The sequence below is a fragment of the Halichoerus grypus genome, chromosome 9 (assembly GCF_964656455.1).
Source record: "Halichoerus grypus chromosome 9, mHalGry1.hap1.1, whole genome shotgun sequence".
Taxonomy (NCBI): domain Eukaryota; kingdom Metazoa; phylum Chordata; class Mammalia; order Carnivora; family Phocidae; genus Halichoerus; species Halichoerus grypus.
The window spans coordinates 74,108,977-74,135,373 of NC_135720.1; the positions used below are offsets into that span (position 1 = coordinate 74,108,977).

A 26,397-nucleotide genomic window follows, 5' to 3' on the forward strand; every position below is an offset into this window, starting at 1 on the left:
ATAGAATTGGGAATGTTGCCATTTTACAAACCAAAATGCCCTACTTTCTTGTTTTTAGGACAATATACCATAATCTATATAGTCTGATTTAAATTAAAAGTGTTCTTTTATTCCAAGATAAGTACTGTACAGTTAGGCCTAGGTATTTCCCTGTGTCTGCCCATTGTTAAGACTTCTACTGATGTCGTAAAAGCAGATGCCATTTAAGGAAACAGAGAAAACGAAGGAGTCAAAATGTGGAAATGAAGCTTGTGCTGCGATTCCAAGTTGGTGGTAAACAATGTGAGGTCAGGTGCCTCTTGCTATAGAAGTCGATTTAGGGAGAAAGAAGTTTCCTTTCACTTCAGAGAACAAGTGCTTTACCTTACTCTAAAAGAAAATCAATGGCATTGACTTGGCCCTTGTGAGAAATCATTCTCCTGATGGCAGGTCAATACAGATGTGATTTAAAAAGTAAAGAAAATCATTGCCAGAGAATCTTCATTTTAACATCTGATTATCGGTAGGAATAAAAGCATTGTACATTAAATTTCATTTAAAATTCATTTAATTTTTGTAACAAAAACTGAACCACCGCAGGAAATGTGCAATAGTTGGACAGCTCTCAGGTTGTAAGTTAGTTTTTAGAACTGTTTTATATTTTGAGGGTAGATTAAGGAAGTTCATCAAAGATTGACGTTATCAGAATTATTTAAGTGCCTTATCTCTCACCATAAACACCCATCCCTTTACCTAAATATGGTTCGTTTAAAATTATAGTACTTTATCCTTGTATAGTTTTCAAAAATGGTAAGAAGTTAATATAAATCTGTTATGTTTAAAATGGTTATGTTAAAATCATATTTTAATCTAAATTTGTAGACTAATTCTGTACTGTTCTATGTATTTTAACTTTCATTCTTGCGATTAAGCTATAAACTTTTTTTTTTAAGATTTTATTTATTTGATAGAGAGAGACACAGTGAGAGAAGGAACACAAGCAGGGGGAGTGAGAGAGGGAGAAGCAGGCTTCCCGCGGAGCAGGGAGCCCGATGCAGGGCTCGATCCCAGGACTCCGGGATCATGACCTGAGCTGAAGGCAGACACTTAACGACTGAGCCACCCAGGCGCCCCTAAGCTATAAATTTTTAAAATATTTGCAATGTGTGAATGGAAGAGGAGAGGAGAAAGATTAAATAAGAGAGACCATGAGTTTCCCTTTTTAGATAAATTCTGCACTCTATATGGAAATATATTCTTCACATTTATGTCTTTATCAGTTATATGATGCCATTTACAAGAATTTCTCTCAATTGTGAGCAGCCATCCTGTGCATTAAAGGAAGACCCTTTATATTCAGACATTATGGTGTTTAGTATCAAGGAGACTGTGGGAAACTCCTGTCATGACAAGTTGCTTTGACAAGATTGTTTCCAAGTTAGCCTAGATGGAAGTTCTCTTTAATTGCATATTGCAGCCATTGAAAGAGTATGCCTGTGACCAAAATAGTAACATATATTTGGAGGGACTGCTTAAACAGTGCTCTCAAGGCTCCTGTGGGAACAAGGCTGCCCTGTGCTATTGAAAACCTATTTCTCATATCAACAAGTCTAGCCATCTAGCAGGGTTTTGAAATGTCACATGGTGACACAGCATCCTAATGGTATCTCTTGGGAAACATTTTTTTGGCGAGACAGTATCAGGGGTCCTTAGAAATTGAAACAACACAAAGGGAAATAGAAACGAGGACAGGAGGCTAATCCACATCTCTGAGCAGTGGTGCCGTCTCTCAGATATATTGATTTAATTAGTCCACAACAGGGTCTTTCTTTGATGTTTGCTCTGTCGAGTTCCCACACTGTTAGGCTGCTTCATCGCACAACTTGCTTTATTATTTCCTTTAAGCATCGGTCAAGAGAAATGCATTACGAAACAGAGTTTCTCTTTAAACAAAATTTCGAATGCTGTAAGATTTTAATTAAAAAGGCCTGATTTTAAGAATAGCATAAACAAAATCCAACACTTGTTTCCTTCCCTCAAAACCCCTTTTGAGTGTACAGATGTTATTTGTGCCTGTTAATGTGGCAGTATATAGGGGCGCCTGGGTGGCTCAGTCGCTAAGCGTCTGCCTTCGGCTCAGGTCATGATTCCTGGGATCAAGCCCCACATCAGGCTCCCTGCTCAGCGGGAAGCCTGCTTCTCCTTCTCCCGCTCCCCCTGCTTGTGTTCCCTCTCTCGTTCTGACTCTCTCTGTCAAATAAATAAATAAAATCTTTAAAAAAAAAAAGTGGCGGTATATACCTTTTGTTTTCAAAAGATACCTCCTGAAGATTTCCTTATTTCTTGCATTTATTGTTTCATGCTCTTTTTTGCGTCTACCAGCATCTTATAATAGCATGATAAAGATGGCACCTCACCCTTTTATAAGATTCATAATAGTATTCTAGACTTAGAAAGTATGGTCACACTGTAACTTCACCCTATCTTTTAAGGAACAAACGAAATTGAACTTTGATTATATCACAGTGTGACTAACAGCTTTACTTTTTTTTTTCTTTCCTGGGGTACTTGGCAATAATTTATTGATTTTTAGTCATTTGTTTTGTTAAATCCATAAGGCTGGGTTGTTTTTTTTTTTTAATTTTCTTAGAATAATGTGTTGAACTTTGTAAACACTCACAAATGTAAAAAGGAAAGAATTGTGAACTTCAGTGTACCAATCATCTTGATTCATAAAATAGGCTTCATCTGTCCCTTTAATTCCCTCCCCTCCCCCCTGCTGGAGTGCTTTAAAGCAAATCCCAGACTTTATGTCATTTTATCCCATATGGATTTTTCTTTTTTAAATAGCCACAGTGTCATTTCGCATTTGACAAAATGAACAGTTATTACTTGATAAAATACAGGCCATATACAGATTTTACCAATTATATTAAAGGTCCCTTCTACTGTCCATTTGTTTGAATCAAAATACACATATTTGGTTGTTTGAGATAATTTGCTTTTTATTGATCACATTTTAAAATCCTGATTACCAGTATCTTGGAAAGGTAGACTCCTTTTTTTTTTTAAACCAACAAATACCACTTTTCCTGTTTCATTGAAAGATAAAGCAAAATGTGCTGTAAGAGCAATTATAAATGAAATATGTAACAGAGCACCTGATGAAAAATTCTCTGCTTTGAATAGAAAAATTTCTTCTTCTCAACCATTGCTACTCCAATACCCGGTATTAGTTTTTAGTAAAGCCTTTTGTTTTTGGTAAGATTTAATGAAGGTGGTTTGATTTAACTTGTATAAAATAGATCCTTTAAAAAGTGTCTTTACTACCAGTTTGGAGCTATACAGATCGATTTTATTGTAAGAAAGCGTGAAAATGCCCAAATTTACAGTTGAGCATACCTGCTTTCTGAGCTGTCTTCTTCCTATATCCTTGCCTACACCTGAACAGATTATCACCTGCCTTCGTTTCTATGTCTGTGGCTTTGACTTTTTTTGACCTCTACTTAAAGTAAGAAATACATATTTTTTTAAAGATTTTATTTATTCGTTTGAGAGAGAGAGCACAAGCAGAGGGGCAGAGGGAGAGGGAGAAGCAGACTCCTCACTGTGCAGGGAGCCCAACACGGGGCTCCATCCTAGGATCCTGAGATCATGACGTTAGCCAAAGGCAGACGCTTAACCGACTGAGCCACCCACGTGCCCCAGAAATACATTTTTTATATCAAGATCTGATAACACTGCACACACATGAACACATGTCAAGTAAAAGTTTCTTTTTTTTAAAATTTTTTTTATTTGCATTTATTCTGCAGAATTTACTCCCGGGCCATAAGTTTTTGTTTCTTCAGTTTCTCCTGGGATATCTTTTTCTTCCGTGCAACCTCCTCTTCTGGTTTAGGAACAATCTGCTCTTTTTCAGTAAGGATCATCCCAATGTGGCAGGGAGAGCTCATGTATGGGTTAATCCGACCATGAGCCCTGTACGTTCTACGCTGCATCTTGGGGGCTTTGTTCACCTGGATGTGCTCAATGACCAGAGAATCAACATCTAAACCCTTAAGTTCAGCATTACTCTCTGCATTTTTAAGCATGTGCAGTAAAAATTCAGCATTCTTCTTGGGCCACCGACCCTGTGTCCAGCCCAACTGTTTGGCCTGGGCACACCTACCAACTCCACCATTGTAGTGACGGAATGGCACACACTGCTTCTGTAAAGTGACGTCTTTCAGATACTTGGTGGCTTTTCGGATATGCATACCCTTGATGGCCTGGGCAGTTTCACGTGTGTTCTTAAAGTGAACACGAAGATTTGAACCTCTTGATTTACATGATTTCATAGGGTTTTCTGGGTCAAGCGAATGGCGAACCATTTTCAGAGGTCACCTCAGGCCATTTAGGGGAAGAGCAAGTAAAAGTTTCTTGAAGTAGTACTTACACTGTGTTTAAAGTACTGTGATATTTCTATTTCATCTTTTTATTTTATTTTTATTATTTTTTTATTTTTAGAGAGAAAGAGAGCCAGCATGGCAGAGGGTGAGGGAGAGAGAAACTCTTAAGCAGGCTCCATGCCCAGCGCAGAGCCTGACACGGGGCTTGATCTCATGACCCTGGGATCATGACCTGAGCCTAAATCAAGAGTTAGATGCTTAACCCACTGAGCCACCCAGGTGCCCCTCTGTTTCATCTTTTTTAAAAAAAAATGCAGGCTGTAACCAATTGAACTGATTCTATGAATTAGTTTGGAAAACACTTGACATAGTGCTTAGAAGCACAAGTTTTATTGTTTTTAAAATTTGTTTTAATTTAAATTAAATTAATTAACATATAATATATTATTAGTTTCAGAGATAGAGTTCAGTGATTCATCAATCTTATATAATACCCAGTGCTCATTATGTCACGTGCCCTCCTTAATGTCCATCACCCAATTACCCCATCCTCCCACCCCCCTCCCCTCCAGCAGCCCTCAGTTGGTTTCCAATGATTAAGAGTCTCTTATGGTTTTTCTCCCTCTCTGATTTTGTCTTGTTTTATTTTTTCCTCTCTTCCCCTATGATCCTCTGTTTTGTTTCTTAAATCCCACATATGAATGAGATCATATGATAATTGTCTTTCTCTGATTGACTTATTTTGCTTAGCTTAATACCCTCTAGTTCCATCCATGTCATTGCAAATGGCAAGATTTCATTTTTGTTGTTGTTGGCTGAGTAGTATTCAATTGTATATGTATACCACATCTTTATCCGTTCATCTGTTGAGGGACATCTGGGCTCATTCCATAGTTTGGCTATTGTGGACATAGAAGCACAAGGTTTAGCATCGAAGGGATCTAGATTAAAATACCAGCTCTATCAGTTACTAGGAGCACATCCATGGAACTCCGTTTAAATGTGCCTCTTATGTAGTTTTTTAGGAAGTAGTGATTAATGCTAAGGAAAATGTAATTGTACTCAAACTTAATCAGTTAAGATTCTTTAGATCAATACATACGTTATCCCACATCAGAAAGGCACTCATTCCTTACTTAGACCAGCACTCTATTCTGTGGTTTCCCAGAAGAGATGGCCAGAGTTGCAGAAATTCCTTCTCCCTGCCCACTTTTATGTGACTTCTGCCATGTTGCAGTGTATCTTTGTTAGAGGAATGTTGAAGGGCTTTAACAAAGATACTGCTATGGATGTAAAAAAAAACATTTTTTTTTGGTAGATTCTTAATACAGAATGGCTGTCCAGTAAAAGACAAAAGTTGGTCCCTTTTGGGAAGGTATGGGTTTTCAGCCTATCTTGAATGATGTGTGCCAAAAGTATATTTTGTTTATGTAACATCCACTTAGTAGTTACCATGTACCCAGGACAGTGCTTTATAATACTCCTTTTTAAATCCTAATAAACAACACTATGAGTTAAGCACTACTATTAACTCCCTTTTACAGATGAGGAAACCAAACCAGGTTAATCAACTTGCTCAAGGTCATGTGTGTAGTAAATAACAGGGCTGGGATTGAAACTTAGGAAGTCTGGCCCAGACTCAGGGCTCTTAGCCACCATGCTATTGCTTATAACATAACCTCTTACAAAAAAACTACAAATCAGTAAGTTTTTTTTAACTTGAGGTATAACTGACATATAACATTATATTACTTTTAGGTATATAATGATTCGATATTTGTATGTATTGCAAAATATTCACCATAATAAGTCTAGTTGACATCCATTACCATACATAACAACAAATCTTTTTTCTTGTGATGAGAACTTTTAAGATCTACTCTTAGCAACTTTAAATATATAATACAGTATTATTAACTATAGTTGCCATGCTGTACATTACATCCCCATGACTTCCATGTTCTGTAACTGGAAGTTTATACCTTTTGACCCCCTTCACCCATTTTTACCACCCCATCCCCTGCCTCTGGTAACCACCAATCTGTTCTCTGAATGTAAGAGAACATTTTTGTTTGTTTGTTTGCTTAATGATTAGATGGATGCTAGCCATTTAATCTGTATCCCAAATGAATGAATTTGGATTTTTGAAGTTTAAGAATGCGTCAGGAATTTGTCTCAGAACACTTTCCGGTTTTTCCAGTTAAAATGCATATCTTAGTGGAAAACTAGAATTAGATGAATGGGTTAAATATTTTTGACTTCTGATGAGTGGTTATGAATCATAGATTACTTTTACATAAGTTACACTGGACTTGGAGTCAAAATAATGGCTCCAGGTTTTGATTCTCCTGTTTTCTAGAAACATGAATTGGGACAAGTCACCTACTCTCTCTGCCTTTGTTGTCCACCGTCTGTCTATCCTAAATGGTAATGGTTGTTTGGAAGTGCTTTTTAGAAATGTAAGGTGCTTCCTGTTCAAATTATTTACAACAGTTAGATTATCAAGAAGTGGCTAAGTTTGGAAAAATCAGTCTGTTCATTATTCTTTCTTTAGATTTGAAAAAAAAAAAGATCTCTGTGCATGTGAATTATGCATACAAGCTAAATGTGTTCCCAGTATTTAGTAGAGGGCAAAATAAAATGTAAAGTTCAATGTATACTCTAGAGACTATGTTAAAATTATATATTCCTTTTAAGAAAAGCTGAATGACATTTAAATGACATTTTTCTGTTCTACAGAAACCAAAGGCAAATACCAAAGTAATTTGTAAGCGTTGCAAGGTAATGTTGGGAGAGACCATGTCATCAGGTAAGAATTTCATAATAAAAAAGCCAAAATGATTGCCTTCTTGTTAAAAAAGAGTAGAAGGAGATTTTATAGGAAATCTATATGAAAGGTAACTAATATATGTTGTAGAATTGATGATTTTTAAAATAGAAATCAGCTAACATATCATCTAATATGCCAAGAAGTTTGTGTATTTTGACCTTTGTAAGTACATAGTATTGCATTTTAAGCATTAAGAAGTTGGGTCATTTTCAATATTTCATATCCTCTCTGTGGATATAAAGCAATAGTATAAAGTTTGTACCTGGGTCTGTCCTAAAGCATAGCGGAGCTTTTTTCTCAGTACAACTCCTCAATCAGAATTGTTGGTTGCTAAAGACGATGAAGAAGTTTTCTTGGCTGCCCTCTGCCTCAGGGCTCTATGTTAGGGCTGGGGGTTGAAATGGAAGAAACCACATTCTGAGTTTTGTACTCTGTTCCTTGTTCTTTTCCCAATCCTGTTCATTATGTTTATGTAAAGTCTGTTATACCACTTTGAAATATAATAAAATCCTGATAATTAAATTGCATCATTATTTAAAGATAAGGTTTAAAAAATGGAGAGCTACAATACACTGCATTAGCTTTGTGGTTGATTAATAATTGTTTTTAATATAATTAACTAGAAGATGTGATTTAAGTGAAGCTAACCTAAGAGAAGGCAGATGGCGGTCTTTTTGGTTTGTATTTTAAAATTATCAGAATATTGTAAGTAGTTAACTTGCTCAGAGTGAACAGAAAAGGAAGAATGAGTAGGGGTAAAGGATGCCACCTTCAACATCGTTTTGGAGAATGAAAGCCAGTGCTCTAAGCAACAACTTAGAAAATGTTAAGGCTTCTAGTCAAATTAGGTGAATTGATTTTTTTTTATTCTTTTCTCTTCTCCCTGAAGGCCAGTTAAAATGTCAGTTAAGGAATAAAAAAGATGTACATCCACAGAGAAAGAAAAATGGAGAGGAAGCAACAGTGATGTAAACAAGAGGTATAAGCAGACTCTTTTGGAAGCTGTAAAGCTGAGAGGTGTGGGAACACGCTTGGCAGTATGGAGGAAGTTGAAGCCTCAGTGTCTGCAGATCCTCTGAGTGAGGAGTGAGCCAGTACTCACTGTAGAGCCTCAGAGCTGGTCTGCTCAGAATTTGGAGGCAGCAGGTAACAGGGAAAGCAGTCTGAGACAAGGGACTGGAGGAAGGATGATTAATTCAAAATTTTTATATGGAGCTGTAAGACAACTAAGATTCCTCCTCTATTTACAACTTGCTTATACTCCCAAGGCAGGAGATTAGACGACTCTTTTCTTGGAAAATGGAAGAATACCAACCAGAGAAGAGATGTGCAGACACTGATTCGTAAGTGTCTTTCCACAGTAAAATGAGATTCAGCCATCCTACAGTCAACAAGCCTTGTACCTACACCTGAGAGTTTCCTGTCAGCATTTATTACCTTACACTTAAATATGAATGGATTGATGAGAATCAACAAGTATTTGAGCAAACCTCCAACTATAAAAGAGACTGAAGTAAATAAATAATGAGGTAAACAGAATAAAGGCACTGAGAAGAAAGACATATGTATAAAACAGAAGCAAATCTTTAACAAAAATAATGTTCTTAAAGAAATGGAATAATATTGCCCCCATAATTCAAAGAATGTAGACTGAAAGATGTGATTGCCTAAAAAACCTAATCATAGGACTAGAAAATAAATTAGGGAACTGTCTTCTCTCATAAATCAGAACCAAAATTCAGAGATTGAAAATTGGAAAGGAATTATAGGGAAAAAAATCATCATGTAAATTTCCTGAGAATAGAGAGATTGTCTATCTCATTTATCACTGTAACCTCAGCACTAAATATAGTGGGTACCCAGTAAATATTTGTTGAATGAATGAATGAATGGAGACTTTTAGGATATTCAACATCTAGCTAATAGAAATTCTAGAAAGACAGACTAGAGACAACAGAGTTTAGGAAATTATCAAAGAACAGAAATACTAAAAAAACATCGCAAGGCTATTTTCCAGAGCTAGGGCTTCAGTTTCTCAACTGAAAGGGCCCACTACATGTCCAGTAGGACTAATGGGATGGCAGGGAAGCTACTCAAAGCTGTATCATTGAGTAATTTCTGAACACCAAGGAAGAAGTTTCTGGAGGAAAAAAAGCAAGTAGTATACAAAAGATCAGGAATTAGAATAACACTGAACTCTTAACAGCATTGTTGAAATCTAGAAGATGGTGAAGTAATGCCTTCATAATTTAGAAGGGAAAAGATTCTATCACAGTCAAACTATCAATCAAGTATGAAGATAACACATACAGTTTTGGAAATGCAGTGTCTCAAAACACAGACCTCAAATGTATATTTTCCTTAGGAATGTACCATAGGATATACCTCACCAAACCTAAGGATTTAACCTTTAGAGAGAAGACATGGGATTTGGGAAACAGATTATCTAACACAGATAAGGGAATCCTAGGGTGAGGGACACACAGGCAGGCCCAGGGAATAAGAGCCTAGATTGAAGCAAAGGAGAGAAGATTGCAATAAACATTTTTTCAGTTACAAGATGAACTGATACATTCTTCGGTTTGTTTGACCAGACATAACAATCTTGAGATAAGCCATTTTATCATATGGAAGGAATTAGCTAAAGGTGCTTGGAAAACTAAACACATGAAAAAGGAAGCAGTTATGCACTGCAGGAAAACAGAAGGCTGAACAAGAAAGGGAACATTTCCATGGTATCATAGTCATTATAAGGTACAAGAGGCAAAGGAGAAACTAGAAATTTAAGAGGGAGATTTTGGAAGCAAGAGGCAGGGGGATGGGCTGAGATGATAACTTCTTCACATAGCTCTGGCTGACTGTTAAATGCACACAATAGATGCCGGAGAGTCCAATAAGAATTAAAAGCTCGGGAGACCTGCACGTTTCCCATGTGTTTGATTTCATTTCTCAATCTATACGCAATTGGGCAGCAGAAGGTAGGAGCCTTAATGGCTTGAGGTATTTGAGCAAAACCTCTCCCCAGATTTGCTGACAGCTAAACTCTGCAGGTATAGTGAATAGTTTCTAGGGAGCCAGGCTAAGCAAAATAAAACTGAGCAGAAACATTAGCAGCTACATGCTGTGGGAAGACATATTTCATAGTTTGAGTCCAGGCTAGTTAATTGACTATTATAAACCAACAACCCTTAAAAGAACAAAACAAAATCCAGAATAGCAACATTATATTACATACAGTGTCCTACTTCTGTTTAGAAATTATTAGACTTGCAAAGAAACAGAAAAGAGTGATTGATACCCAAAAGCAGGACTCAGCAAACAGGTACTGAGTAAGCACGAACATTAGATTTAGTAGACAAAGATGTTAAAGTGGCTATTATAAATATGGCTAAGAATTAAAAGGGGGAAAAAAACTCTTCAGTGAACTAATGGCAAATCTCAACAAATTGGAAACTTGAGAGAGAGAACTATTGGTAATTACAGAGCTGAAAAGTACAGTATCTAAAAAATTCACTAGATCAGCTAAACTACATATTTGTGATGACTGAAGAAAAAATAATCATTGAACTTGAAGGTATATTAATAGAAATTAGCCAATGCAAAGAACAGAGAGAAAAAGTCTGAATCAAAATGGACAGGACCTCGGAGATTTGTGGGACAATATCAGATGTTTCAGTTAATGTGTAAATGGAATCTCAGAGGTAAGAAGAAAAAAATAACTCAGGAAAAAGTATTTGTAGAAAACAATGGCTGAAATCTTGGCAAATTTGCTGAAAAATATTAACTCTTAGATTCAAGAATTGCAGTGAAAGGTAGGATAAACACACAGAGCACTTCACCAGGCACATTGTAGTTAAACTGATAAAAGCCAAAGATGAAGAGAGAATCTTGAAAGTACAAGAGAAAAATGGAACATCACATACAGGGACTTCCTGATACAATTAAAGCTGACATTTTGCAGAAATAGTGAAGACACTAAAATGAGATATTCAAAATTCGGGGGGGGGGTGGGGAAGAAAGAAGAAAAAAACCTGTCAACTAACAATTCTATATCCAGCAAAACTGTCCTTCAAAAATGAAGGCAAAATAAGAGCATTTTCATATAATAGATGGAAGTTATGCATTATTAGCAGATCTTCTCTACAAAAAATGCTAAAGAAAGTTCCTCAGGCTGAAGTGAAAGATACCAGATGGTGATTGGAATCCACAGGAAGGAATGAAGATCAAGATAAATAGAAAATATATGGGTAAATTACCACAAGAGCAAACTCAAAGGTTAGCACAAAATTGAAGCCACCTTTTCCCTGCAATATGCCACTTCTCTAAAATTATTTTGATTGCTTTGAGAAGTAAGGACATAAAGACTACACAAAAAAGGAACCTAGTGGACGACTCTGCACAAAAATTTGGGACCCTAAAGAGCCATACCTTTACTGTGAATGTGGAATTACGGATAGGTATCAATCCTTTGGCACTTTAAGGAATTTCAAGTCTTAAACTTGGTTAGTCTGTCTTGGACTAGCTATAACACCCATATGCCTGGCAAAATCAGATGTAAATCACCTCTGGAGTAAAATACCTTCATTGTAAAACTCACACGCCCACAAATAATTTGTCAAGTACAGTGTTCCCCATACAACCAAAGACAAATAAGCACACAAGTAAACTAGACTTCCTTCAACAAGAACTAACAAAAACAGAAACAACAGAAACAGACTTCGCTACTAGAATTATCAGATGTAAACTAGAGCAATCGTGCTTTCGTCTATTGAACAATATGAGAGGTTTGAAGGTATCAAAAGGCAAAGGAAACAAGAGCAAGCATATTTGGAAAAGATCAACAATAGAATTTCTAAAAAATATGTAACAGAAATTTAGAATTTAGTGGATGATTTAATGGCAGATTAGGTACAACTTGGAGAAAGAATTAATGAATAGAAGATAGATGAGAAGAAAAATCTGTAATCTAGCACAGAGAGACAAGAAGGCAAAAAATATAGGAGAGAGGGAGACATAAAACATACACCGAGAAGATCTAACCTATGCTTTTTGTTTTTTTAGTTTTTATTTGAATTCCACTTAACATAAACTGTAATACTAGTTTCAAGTGTACAGTTTAGTGATTCAGCACTTACATAACAACACCTGGTGATCATTCAATAAGTGTACTCCGTAATCCCCATCACCTATTTAACCCATCCCCCCACCCACCTCCCCCTGATAACCATCAGTTTGTTCTCTGTAGTTAAGAGTCTGTTTCTTGTTTTTCCTCTCTCTTTTTTCCTTCTATGATTTTTTTTTTTTTTAAGAGAGAGAGAGAGAGAGTGGGGTGGGGGTGGGGAAGGGTAGAGGGAGAGGAAGAGAATCTTAAGCAGGCTCCACACCCAGCACCAAGTCAGATTCAGGGCTTGATCTCACAACCCTGAGATCATGACCTGAGCCAAAATCAAGAGTCTGATGCTTAACTGACTGAGCCACCCAGGCGCCCCCATTTGTTTTGTTACTTAAATTCACATATGAGTGAAATCATATGGTATTTGTCTTTGTCTGACTTACTTAGCTCCATCCACATTGTTGTGAATGGCAAGGTTTCATTCTTTTTATGGCTGAGTAATAGTCCAGTGTGTGTGTGTGTGTGTGTGTGTGTGTGTGTGTGTGTGTGTGTGTTGTGTGTATGTATATATACACACCACCATTCATCAGTCAATGGACATTTGGGCTCTTTCCATAATTTGGCTATTGTTGATAATGCTGCTATAAACATCAGTGTGCACGTATCACTTTGAATTAGTATTTTTTTTTATTCTTTGGGTAAATACCTAGTAGTGCAATTGCTGAATCATAGGGTAGTTCTATTTTTAACTTTTTGAAGAACCACCATACTCTAACATATGTTTAGTCAGACTTCTAGAAGGAAAAGAAATATAAGGGAGCATGGCAATATTTGAAGAGACAATTGCTAAGAATTTTACAAAAGTGATGGAAAACAGTAAGCAACAGATTGAGGAGGTCCAATGAATTCTAATTAAATGAGACCCAAGTAAGATAAATAAGTTTATAGCGAGACATACAGAATGATACTGCAAAACAAACAAAAACCAGAAAATCCTAAAAACAATTGAAGAAAAATGACAGATCACTTTCAAAGGAGCAATAATAATGGAAGTTTGAAGACAATGGATTGATAGTGTCAATGAGCACAAAGGTTAAAAACTTAACCTAGGATTTTATATGGTGAAAATGTTCTATATGAAAGAATCAAGACAAAGATATTTTCTGACAAAAACTAGAATAATTCATTTCTAGTGGTATGGTTTTTTATTAAAAGAAATTATACTTGTGGAAGAATAGAATTCTACCTGTAGAGAATAGAAGAAAATGATCCCAGATAGAGGGTCTAAGCTTAAGAAGGATTGGTAAAGACAGTGGTAAATACGTGGAAGAATATTAAGTGGATGCTAACTGCATAAAGCAGTAATAATACCTTGTAGGATTAAAATAGTAGAATCAAATTATAGTTTAACAGCAGCTGGGATAAAAAGGATCACTTCATAATGTTAAAAGGTTCAATTCTGCATCTAGTAACATGATTTCAAAATAGTAAAATGAAAAATTGAACTTAAAGGAGAAATAGATAACTTGATCATCATGGCTCTAGATATGTAATACTCTGTTAAACTATTGATTTTTTCTGCCTTTTTTTGTGTGTTGAGCAATTGAAAACATTTTCAGAAAATGTACTGAGAATAACTTTCCATCTTAATTCAGAATTGTTTGGCACACCATTCTTAATTATTGCATGGAATTCTCTTGCCTAAATGTATAATTGTTTAGCCCAACCATTCTCAATTTTTAGACAATTTGTTTTCAGTTTAATTAATATGAGCATATTTATAGATAAATTTGTATAGACATGAATATTTCATTGAGATAAATTCTTAGGTGTTTAATGATTGGCATCAGAATATTTTTAAGGTCTTCATCAAGTGGCTTTCCAGAAATGTGTCATTTGCAGTTCTGATAGCAATATGTGAACAAGTATACCCATTTCTCCATATCTTCTTCATTGCTGCATTTTGTCATTTACAAATATTTATTTGATGCTAAAGAATATCTCCTTTTAATTTGTATTTCCTTCATTACTAGTGAAAAGAAACATTTTTCATGGATTTCTTAAAAAATTCAGAATGGTTATGTTTATATTCATTTCTGTAAGATACTTAGTTTACTGTTTAAATGTTTCTGTAAACTAAGTAATTAGATAACCAGATTTGTTGGGAATTGTACATTAATAGACTCGGTGAGATTCTGGGAAATACTAATAAGAGGTTTACAGCATCTTTGCATGGGCTTTGGGACACCATGATTCAAAAGCCTTTTCCAGTGACTCCTAGGTTTAAGACTATAGAAATGGGGAAATCAAATGACTAGTTTCTACATAAGTGGGCTGTGGCTGTAATGTGGCTGATTTTCTAACCTTTCATGCATGTGAACAGAGTGTCGTTGTGCCAATATTCACTTGGGGCATGTCTTCTAAAACACCAGGCCCTCCCAAGTCTCAGGATGCTCTCCTTGTAGTCATCAATGTGTTGGTGTCTTACCCTAAGTCATTTTGGGAAAATTTTTACTGAATGTGAATTTTACCAGTATGTGTATGAAATATTTAGTTTGGAATGTTGTAATTAGGACCAACATGCCCACCATAAAAATGTTAGTGCAACAAGGAGATTTTAAGTTTTCTTATTTTTGTTTCTAGAAACCACCAAGTTTTATATAACAGAGATAATTATTCAGCCGTCTGAAAGAAATTTTTCCATCATACCAAGGTACAAACAGCAAATTAAATTTATTCTGTAATTTCAAATGTGGAGAATGATAGGTACAATTGATTATTTGGGAATTCATTTTTATTTATACCTTTCTTTATTTGGAAAAGAAAAATAAAAACCTTCGAAAAAGGCTTTTAGACAGTTGAACCAAACCACACATATAAAAGACTTGAGGATTCATTTATGGTTTGTTTATTACATAGTGGCATAAATAAATGTGCTCATGATATAAATCTTCTAAATCTGAAAGTTTTTTGTGCTTCTATTTGTCAGATAATCAAGGTCTTATAACTTAATCATCAATAGGTTTTTGAATAATTATTTCTGGAATTAATTTGACATTTAAAATTTGAAACATGAGTCAGTTTTCAAATGACTCCTGTGTTTTTAAAAAAAAAAGTTACTTAGCCACTAAATCTGTTAGCGTTTTCTCTCTTTGAATCTTTTTAGTTTGCAAACAGAAGTTAACTATAGTATGTCTTTCAGTTTATTTATGGATATCTAAAAATTATGGCAATCTGAATATAACCTTAAAATTTATCCTTCTGTAAATACTTTGATTCTGTGCCTCAGCTCTGACTCTTTGAGGGGATGCAAATGGAAGACATTGTATTTAATACTGTCTAATGTTTGGGAGGAAATATCTCTCCTTCTTTTTTAACTTACTCACTGTTTAATGTGCTACAGCACAAATGGAATATTGACTTGACTAATACAGTATTTTTTTATTCAGCCAAGAGGAATAGTTAGGTTTGGGGTGGGAAGTGTGTTAAGGATTGGAGAATAGGTTATAAGAAGTCTGGAGCAAACACAAATACATTAAAATATATTAAAATCCACATTAGCACAGTCTGTGAAGGAATGGGTAGCATATAGAAAAGTCTGGCTGCACACACCTCTGCCTTTTAGGTACCCTGTGGGTATTTTTGGCTCCTCTTGCCAGTTAGAGTTATTATGAAAGGCACATTGTGAAAATTGATTTCTGTTCAAACAGGTCTCAGTTTGTACAGAATGTTATCGCCCAGTGTCTGGTGGAACTCTCCTCTGCTAGAAGCACTTTTAGATTCACTATTCAAGGTCATGATGGCAAAGTATACATCTTGGTAAGAAGTGACTTCTCCCAGCTTTCTGTAGCTTGGTAATCCAGGGTCTCAGAAATTCTTTAGTCTTGCCATTCTCTTTTCTTTAATTCTCAGGTCTAGAAAATAAATGATCAAAAATTGAATTCATAATATCAGTTTAATTCCCACATCAAACTCCCTTAATTTAATAATAAAAGATCAAGTGCCTCTATGTGCTAGGTACTAGGGATATAGAGAGAAATAAAACCTGATTGCTGCTTACACCACAAAATAAAGTTTTTCACTCCAAGTTGTTAATAGGCTTTTCTTGGTCACTGTAACTTAATTCTGTTTCTTTCACTTTTTTCCCCTATTGATTTTTCCCTTTTTGCCCTTTTGATACTCTTCTGTTTAAAATATGTCCTGTTGCTCCTGTTTTTGTGTATGTGTGTATGTGGTGAGAATGCTTAACGTGAGACCTACCCTCTTCATAGATTTTTTTTTTTTTTTAGATTTTTAAGTGCACGATAACAATATTGTTAATTATAGGCACAGTATTACTTGGAGATCTCTAGAACTTACTCATCTTGCCTAACTAAAACTCTATGCCCTTTAGTGAGCAACTCCCCATTTCTCCCTCCTCTAGCCCCTGGCAACTACCATTCTACTCTCTGCTTCTATGAATTAGACTATTTTATATTCCTTATGGAAGTAGCATCAGGCAGTACTGTCCTTCCGTGTCTGGCTTATTTCACTTGGCATACTGTCCTCAAAGTTCATCTGCGTTGTTGCATATTACAAGGTTTCCTTCTTTTTTAAAAAAATAATATTCCATATATGTATGCACCACATCTGCTTTATCCATTCATCTCTTGATGGACATTTAGATTGTTTCTGCATCTTAGCTATCGTAAATAGTGCTGTAGTGAACATGGGGGTACAGATACCTCTTCGAGATCCTGATTTTAACACATTGATGTCTGAGAAGTAGTGGCAAGTTTTGGATAAGAGTGTGTGTGTGTATTTTAGGCCCTGCCGTTAGCAGAATCGTCCCCTGCATCTAAAACATGGTAGCTAGAAGGAGGGAGAAAGAGTTATGGTTGTTGTTAAGTGTGGCTTTGTAGCTGGCCATCCATTATGGGGACCCCATGCTTCTCTGATTCCAGATCATTTCTACCAAAGCTAACATACTTGTTGACTGAAGTTAATACTGAGTGTGCCTCATAGTCATAGTCTGAAATCAGTTTTAATTTTCTTTTACTGGAAGGTTTTTCAAGTTAAAACTCAGGAATAGGAAACACCTGAAAACCTAAAACTTACTGCTAATATATATTTAAGTTCGGGGGTACCTGGGTGGCTCAGTCAGTTAAGCATCTACCTTCGGCTCAGGCCGTGATCCCAGGGTACTGGGATCGAGCTCCACATTGGGCCTGTTTCTCCCTCTCCCCTGCATGTGCTCTCCCTCGTGCTCTCTCTGTCAAATAAATAAATAAAATCTTTAAAAAAATAAATTCAAAAAAAACTTTGTTGTAAAAGTAATATATTCTTGAAACATTCAGACAACAGGAAGAATGTAAAAGAAGTGGTATTCCCCCATCTTGTCTTCACTCCTTGTCTTGCTATATCACAGTATTTGAAGGTAAACATTACTGTGTGGTATGTGCACTTCAGCATCTTCTCCCTCTCTATATACAACTCTGTGTTCATACGCTCACATTCTGCTTTTCTGTTCGTGAAACAACTCGAGTCACATGACGAGCATTTTTCTTCATCATGTTTACTTCGCTCAACAGTATATCATAAGGATTGTTTCCTGTGAGTTTAAATATAGACCAGGGTCTTGAGGGACTAGAATTCCAGTGTGGCTGTTAAAGACAGTGTTGCGATGAAAATAATCTTTGCGTGTGTATTTTAGTACTTCTTTGGAAATAGACCTTTCTAATCTAAGACACTATTAGAAGTTGTGTTTTTTAAACTGATAATTATAACCCTCCAGAAAACTTGTACTCACTTATCCCATATAGTGAGACATTCTTGGTGCCCTACCCAGATCCTCCTTACTCAGGCTGGTGCACCCAGTTCCCAGCTGCTGAGACGTGTGGGCTGCTAATGCACACAGCTGCCTCATCTCCAGAGACATGCCCTTACATGACAGGTGCCACCTTGTTCGGAAAGTTACCTCTTCCCCACCCTTGTCCTGGTCAGTCTACTGCCAGTGATTTGACCCTGGGGGACAGAAAGCAAGGGCCTCCTGTCTCCAGGTGGGACAGACTCTGTAGGTGCCATTCTTGCGTCAGAGCTCCCCATGGGATGAGGCTGAAGCCAGACTCCAGCTGAGCCCCTCAGTGAATAGCGTGCATCCAAATCCCGAAACCCTCTTCCACCAGCAGTCCAGCCCCCTCTACTGAGCTGGATGCTATTATCTTTAAAAAGAATTTTTTTTTTTTAAGATTTTATTTATTTGTCAGAGAGAGAGAGAGAGTGTGCACAAACGGGGAGCGGCAGGCAGAGGGAGAAGCAGATTCTCCACTGAGCAGGGAGCCCAATGCAGAACTCAATCCCAGGACCCTGGGATCATGACCTGAGCTGAAGGCAGATGCTTAACCGACTGAGACACCCAGGTGTCCCTGTTACCATCTTTTTGTACTTGCCAATCTGATACGTGAAAAAGGGTGGCACATGATTTTTACATTTCCTTATTATTAGTTATATTAACATTTTTACATGTTTATCACTTATTTCTTCTGTTAATTCTGTTCATATTCTTTGCCTTTATTTCTTTTGGGCTGTTTTTGCCCCCTTATTGATTCCTGGGAGCTCTATACATTACAGATAATAACTTTGTTGTCTACATATTAACTATTTTCTCCTAGTTGGTTGTCTTTTTTTTTTTTTTTTTTAACTTTATGATCTCAGCGGCTCTACCAGATGTTACACTTTGAAAGACTTATCATACTTAAAAATTATATACAGGTTTCTTCTGTCTTTTTTTTTCTGGTATTTTTATAGTTTTGTTTGTGTTTTGTTTTTTAGTGGTGGTATGAGATATGGATAGGGTGATGATAATATCCTTATACTTGGACTTTTCTCTCCGTATCTTTAGCTGTGGCTTTTAAACTCAGACAGCTTGGTGATTGAATCTTTGGGAAGTTCCAAGAGTATCAAAAAATTCCCCTTGTTGGAAGATACCTTGAAGGCAGATTCCAGTTCTGCCTGGAATGCTGTCAAGGTCCTCTACCAGCCATGCATCAAAAACAGGAATGAAAAGTAAGTTGTGCTTTTGTTTTCTCATTCCACAGTATGTTTTAGTTTCTTTTGCCATTTGGTGTTGAGAAATTAATGAATTAAATGGTACCATACCACTTCCCTATTTGAAGCTTCTAGGAGTCATACTGCTAAATATTATGCTTTAAAGTAGATTGAATTATTACAGATGATTCATGCTAATGTGCAGAAAGCTTGCTTTTACTGAAAATAATTGGTCTTTTTCTTGTAATCTCAGCTGTCTGTGCATATGGCTGCAGTACTAAATCAGGCATCAACAGCTATGAATATTTACTGATAAGCACTTCCCAGGCATTCAGGATGCAAAGGTGAACAAAACACAGTTCTTTTTTCCCAGGCTTGTCATTGTAATAGGGGGAAGGCAGACCATCAGCAAAAGAGTCATAAAATCATGGACTGATGTGGCTCCTACTAAGAGCCAGACACTCATCGGAGGGCTTCTGGCTCATTTAAGCCTAACATCAACCCTGCAGGGTAGGTACTATTATCACCCTCATTTTAGAGATAGGGACACTAAGACACAGGTGTAGAAATTACTTTAGTGAAATATAAAGCAAGGCAAAGTAGTTGGGGAGTAGTAGGATAGGTGTAGGAGGTCGTCATTTTATATTGAAAAGTCAAGGAAGTTTTCTCAGATAAGATGATATTTAACTGGAAAACTCGAAGGAAGAAAAGGAGTGAGCCTTATCTGAGAGAACAGTGTTTCTGGCAGAGGGAACGGTTGGAAGTTTATACTTGTCTTGTACTCTCCAATGAGTTTGATCAAATTTGTAATAAGAACAGAAAGATCCCAGTCTTTTTCGGGGAAGTAAATAAGAAATTTTGAAAAATTGCTCTTTTCTTTTTTGGATTATACAAGCAGTATAAATCATAAAATATTCAAACAGTTGAGACGTACATAAAGTAAAATATGAAAATTCTCCGCCATGTCCCTCTCTGGAAGTAAAAGTATGTTGTCTATTCCTCAACTCCTATTTATTTTTCATCTTAACATGATTTGAATGATACAGATGTATTTTTTTACACTTAAAAAAAAAAAAAGGCAACACTGCAGAGTCTTGGAGATTCTTTCCACATCAGTGCTTGGCATTTTATGAAATGGATGTACTATAAATAATTTAACTGTTTTTCTGTTGATAGATACTTGGATTATTACTGTTTTCCTTCTGTAATTAGCATTGTGCTGTGTGTTGTTACACAAATTTGGTTTGTAATTATGTGTACTTTTCTTATGAGGGATTTCTAGAAGTAGAATTGCTGTGGCAAAGGTATGACATTTAAAATTTTGATAGATAATATCAAATTACTTTGTAAAAAAGCATTGTCAGTTTATATATACTCCTACCTGAAGTTTCTATAAATTCCACTTCCCTGAAGCCTCACCCAAACTGCCATTTAGATTTTTGCCCATTTAATGCCAGTCTAAATGAAACAGCTCAGATGACTACCCTTGTGTTGTTTTGAGGTATGATCAGAGAATATGGCTTATGCTTTGATGCTTTGGGGACTTGGGTGTGTGTGTGGCGTAATACATAGTCAAGTTTTAAGCTGTTGGTTGCTTGTATCCTGTGTTTACTTGTGTGTGTTTGTGTGTGTGTGTGTGCTTAGACTTATATAGTGAAGCTTATTAAAATCTTTTCACATTTTTTATTCCTCTGAAATGTGCATTTTTGAGAAGGGTGTGTTAAATATAGAAAAGTTTTTTTGTTCTGATTTTTATATCGGCTTTTGCATTATATATTTTGAAGCTGTGTTTTTAGGTACATAAATGTTTGTGCCATGACACTTTGCCTAATTACATATTTTATCCATGAGAGATTTTGCTCTTCTTCCATTTGATGCTATTTCTCTTTAATTCCAATCTGCCTGATGTTAATATTGTTATATTTACTTTCCTTTTTTTTTTTTAATTGCTAATTTGTTATACAGTAGTCCCCTCTTACATGCAGTTTCATGTTCTGTGGTTTCAGTCACCTGTGGTCACCTGCATCCACAAGCAGATGATCCTCTTCCTGGCGTATGGTCAGAAGGTCAGTCATAGCCTAATGCAAGGTCACGGTGTCTCCATCACTTGCCTCACTTCATCTCATCACATAGGCATTTTGTCATTTCACATCATCACCATCATAAAAAGGGTGAGTTCAGTACAAGAAGATATTTTGAGAGAGAGAAAGAGACCACATTTACATAGCTTTTATTACAGTATATCATTGTAATTGTTCTATTTTATTATTAGTTATTGTTAATCTCTTACCATGCCTGATTTATAAATTAAACTTTATCATAGGTATGTATGGATAGGGAAAAGCATAATATATATAGGGCTGGGTACTACCTGGGGTTTCAGGCATCCACTGGGGGGGTCTTGAAATGTAACCCCCATGGAGAAAGGGAATGTTTCTCCATTTCTTTCTTTACAGCTGTTCTGTGTTATTTTATCTTAGGTATATGTCTTGCTAACATGTACCTTATAAACTCTGTAGGTGGATATTTTAAAACTTCATTATGACGGGGGCACCTGGCTGGCTCAGTTGGTAGAGCATGCAACTCTTGATGTTAGGGTCGTGAGTTCAAGCCCTACATTGTGTGCAGCCTACTTAAAATAAATTAAAAAAAAAAAAAAGGTGAATTCAGAGAAAGGCAATTATCATATGATCTCACTGATATGTGGAATTTAAGAAACAAGGCAGAGGATCATAGGGGAAGAGAGGAAAAAATGAAACAAGATGAAACCAGAGAGGAAGACAAACCATAAGAGACTCTTAATCTTTTTTTTTTTTTTTTTTTTTTTAAGAGACTCTTAATCTTAGGAAACAAACTGAGGGTTGCTGGAGAGGAGGGGGTAGGGGGATAGGGTAACTGGGTGATGGATATTAAGGAGGGCATGTGATGTAATGAGCACTGGATATTATATAAGACTGATGAATCACAGACCTGCACCCCTAAAACCAATAATACATTATATGTTAATTAATTGAATTTAAATTAAAAAAAAAAACCTTATGAGTGGCAAAAAAAAAAAAAAGAAGAATTAGCCAAAGATATAGGTACTTATTGGGGTGTTGGAATAAAGCAAATATAAATGGTCCATTAAAAAACAAATGAACAAAAAACAGGTGAATTAGAAGAAAACAAACTCCAATATGACAGTCTATTTTAAAAGTGAATTTAATCCACACTAACTGTGATTATTAATGTAGTTGAACTTAGTTTACTGTCTTTTACATTGGTTGTCTTCTCTATCATTTTTTGATGATTTGGGAGTAAAAAAAAAGTCTATTTCAAGATGATTTTTAGTGGTTAACCTGAAACTTCTAATATATGTACTTAAACTTCTTTTTTTTATTATCAGTTTCTAGATTTAACTAGTACCCATACTCTTCACCAGAACAAGAAAAGACTCTTAGTAAGGTTTCGCATTTCTTCTTTCTTTCCCTGTCTCATGCACTTTCCTCTATGTTGAGATCATTTATGATTCTACTGATAGTGGTTCTTTCTTAAAGAAGCCCTACCCCATTTGCTTACCTCTTACACTCATGTATCACAGCCATAAATGTCTTTATATTTTTATTGTATGTCTACTTCCATGAAAAAAATTGATGTTTTTAAAATATTTATAAATAGTATTATAGTATGTATTTTTTTGCTGTTTATTTTTCACTTCATAGTCTTTGTTTCATTGTTTGCTTTGATGAAATATGCCCTTTCATAGTTCTTTTAAAGTTGAACTGTAGTCAGTCCTTGAATACCTGATAATCTCTTATATGGTATCTCTCTGAAAACCTATAGGATTTTTCTTTATCTTTGTTTTTCTAAGATTTCATACAGATATATCTAAATGTTAGTGTTTATTCAGAATTTTCTCATGTCACATCTGTTCTTATCTTACAAATGAAGTATTCTCTCAATATCTGAGAATAATAGTGATACTTCAAGTCTTCTGTTTTCTCTATTAACTCTTTTCTTTGGGTGTTAACTCTCTTCTCTTTGAAAAGATTCTTTGTGATTGATACTTTGTTTCATGGTGTTGCTTTCCCCAAACGTTTAATGCTTCCACTAGAATTCTTGTGCTTGGATGTATACTCCAGTGAATCAGGACCTTGTCTATCTTGCTCATTACTACATCTAGATGAGTTTTTTTTTTTTTAAGATTTTTTTTTTTTAAATGTATGTATTTGAGAGAAAGAGAACACAAACAGGGGGAGTGGCAGAGGGAGAAGCAGGCTCCCCTTTGAGCAGGGAGCCCAATGCAGGCTCAATCCCAGGACCCTGGGATCATGACCTGAGCTGAAGGCAGACGTTCAACCGACTGAGTCACCCAAGCGCCCCTAGATGAGTTCTTATAGAAGTGTTTAATACATACAATTTATGGTCACATTTGACAAAACATTTGTTAAATGAATGGTTCATAGTTTTCTGCTCATCTTCATATTTGATCGTTACTGTTCATCTATTGGTGACTGTAGGTTCTTGTTCCCATAGTCTGCCTTTATGGATTTGTGAAAGAGAACTCAAAGGATATACCAGTTTGGATGGGCCAGTTTGTCTTTTGACAGCTTTTGGGTGCTAAGGAAAAGGAATTGGTAGTAGATTCAATTACATTGGTGAACTTATATTCATTATTGTGAAGGATCTTTACACTGCCTCTCTTGAGGAGAGTGACAAGGATTCAGTGTACTGTCTCATTTCACTCATTCCTAACAAATCCCTGTGACGCTGGAAATAAAAAGACTATAATCAGTTGTGTTCTGCTGTATTTGATTAGTAGACTTTTTTTTTAATTTTGTATGTCATGTCTTGGGGACATAATAAATGAGTTTGATGAGTTCAGTTTGCCTGTTGTGTATCATCTTTTGTTTTGCTTTTTCTCCTACTACTGGTTGACTCTGTATCCCCCAAAGGTAGTAAAGGAACTTCATAAATTGGGTAAGCATCCTGCGAGTTATTTGCTTTTGTCTTTAAGGACATTGTCTTTTAAGAGACATTAGTTTCTTTCTTTGGGGGCATTACTGAGTAAACTGTAGACTCCCTGGCATTTTTTTTTTTTTTTTTTAAGATTTTATTTATTTATTTGACAGAGAGAGACACAGCGAGAGAGGGAACACAAGCAGGGGGAGTGGGAGAGGGAGAAGCAGGCTTCCCGCCGAGCAGGGAGCCCGATGCGGGGCTCGATCCCAGGACCCTGGGATCATGACCTGAGCCGAAGGCAGACGCTTAACGACTGAGCCACCCAGGCGCCCCTCCCTGGCATATTTTTGGCACGTGGGGTGGTACATTAACTATTTTAGTTCAATCGGCTGCAATTTTAATTTTTTTTTCTTTTTTTTTTTTTTTTTAGTGGAAGTGTGGATTGCCAGATGGCAGTCTAAAACAGGAAAATAGCAAATGTAACTGGTTTTAGTTCCTTGAGCACACACACAAAAAGTGGCAGGTAATATATTTAGAATGTTCTTTCTTTCTAGCAATAGGCACACATGTCTTTTAATATTTTGAAGTCTATTTTTTTTATCCCTCTACCCCCCTGCCCACAGTTATCTTACAACTTATTTGTTTAGTTTGCATATCAGAGTTTAGATCCTAAATGTTAACTTTGTAGCTTTGGACCCTAAGTTAACATCTGCAGTTTAATTGTGCTAATTCATTCAATTCACCCATGGCCTCATAGTCTCTAGACCGGGGTAATTTTGCTCCTTAGGGGACATTGGCAATGTCTGGGTCATTTTTGGTTGTCACGACTTGGGCTGCTGGAATCTAGTAGGTAAAGCCCAGGATACTCTTAAATATCCTACAATGCCTCAGAGAGTCTCTATAACAAAGAATTATCCAGCCCAAATGCCAGTAGTGCCAAAGTTGAAAAACCCTGTCCTAGTCTATCTCCTGAAATCAGGCTGTGTCTGCCTTTCCCTCTGGGTGTCACAACCCACAATTTTCTTGAAATTTTATTTAGGCCAGCAAATAAGAGAAATTTTACGGCAGCATGAGCTCAATGAACCTCTATAATCCCACATGTTAACTTAGAGTAAACAGGATAAGTACAAATATAATGTTTATTGTTATACTTCTCTCATTTTCTCTTAAGGAAACATGAAAAATAGATTTATTTGTAATAAATAATGATGAAGAATTTTATAGGTTTCAAGTCCTTTGTTCTTATGTATTTAAGAGAAAAGAACTTACAGGAATGTAATCACTAAGTATAAATAAGTGTTGTTTTTTTTTTTAAAGATTTTATTTATTTATTTGACAGAGAGAGACACAGCGAGAGAGGGAACACAAGCAGGGGGAGTGGGAGAGGGAGAAGCAGGCTTCCCGCGGAGCAGGGAGCCTGATGCGGGGCTTGATCCCAGGACCCTGGGATCATGACCTGAGCTGAAAGCAGATGCTTAAGGACTGAGCCACCCAGGCGCCCCAATAAGTGGCTTTTTAAAAAAGCTGAATTGAATTCTCTTCATTGTTTAAGTTAAATGAGTCTGAGTACTGGTAGTACTGGTAGTAGCTACTGGTAGTAGCTTTTCAAAAGATAAAATATGTGATTAAAAAATCTGGAGAATTTGAACTGAGGACTGTTCTGTGTTCCACAATTAGTAGAAGCATTTTCTGGCAAAATATATGGAGGGAGGAAATGATGATATGCTATATCACCCTTAGTTTTAGTGAATTTAGGGATTATATTTAGCAAACTAACTAGGTTTTTCTTTGTTGGCTCTGTATTGGTAAATACTGTTTCTAAAAAAGAAGTATTGTTTTGCCTTAAGATAGTCATCATTACTGCTTTTTTTTTTTAAAAAGATTTATTTATTTTTAAGAGAGAGAAAGCATGGGCAAGTGAGTACAGTGGGGAGGGGCAGAGGGAGAGAGAGAGAAACTTAAGTGGGCTCTGCGCTCTGACTTGGGGCTTGATCTCACGACCCTGAGATCAGGACCTGAGCTGAAACCAAGAGTCGGATGCTTCACCAACTGTGCTACCCAGGCACCCCTATTATTGCTTTTTCTAATGAAGTAGAAACACATAAATCATACCC

General features: G+C 36.2%; 1 protein-coding gene across 5 annotated transcripts in view; it reads left to right on the plus strand.

Annotated features, from left to right (window-relative positions):
* The window catches only part of UBE3D (ubiquitin protein ligase E3D), a 154,800-nt gene that overhangs the window by 25,127 nt on the left and 103,276 nt on the right, over positions 1-26,397 (plus strand). For 3 of the 5 annotated variants that reach the window (XM_078055044.1, XM_078055042.1, XM_078055041.1), the window contains exons 5-8: positions 7,110-7,179; positions 14,957-15,026; positions 16,024-16,132; positions 19,194-19,357. In XM_078055044.1, coding sequence (XP_077911170.1) covers positions 7,110-7,179; positions 14,957-15,026; positions 16,024-16,132; positions 19,194-19,357 — 413 coding nt within the window. Of the gene's footprint in view, positions 1-7,109; positions 7,180-14,956; positions 15,027-16,023; positions 16,133-19,193; positions 19,358-19,592; positions 19,684-21,345; positions 21,406-26,397 lie in introns of those variants that run through there. The other 2 variants (XR_013441192.1, XM_078055043.1) reach the window with 2 other exon arrangements.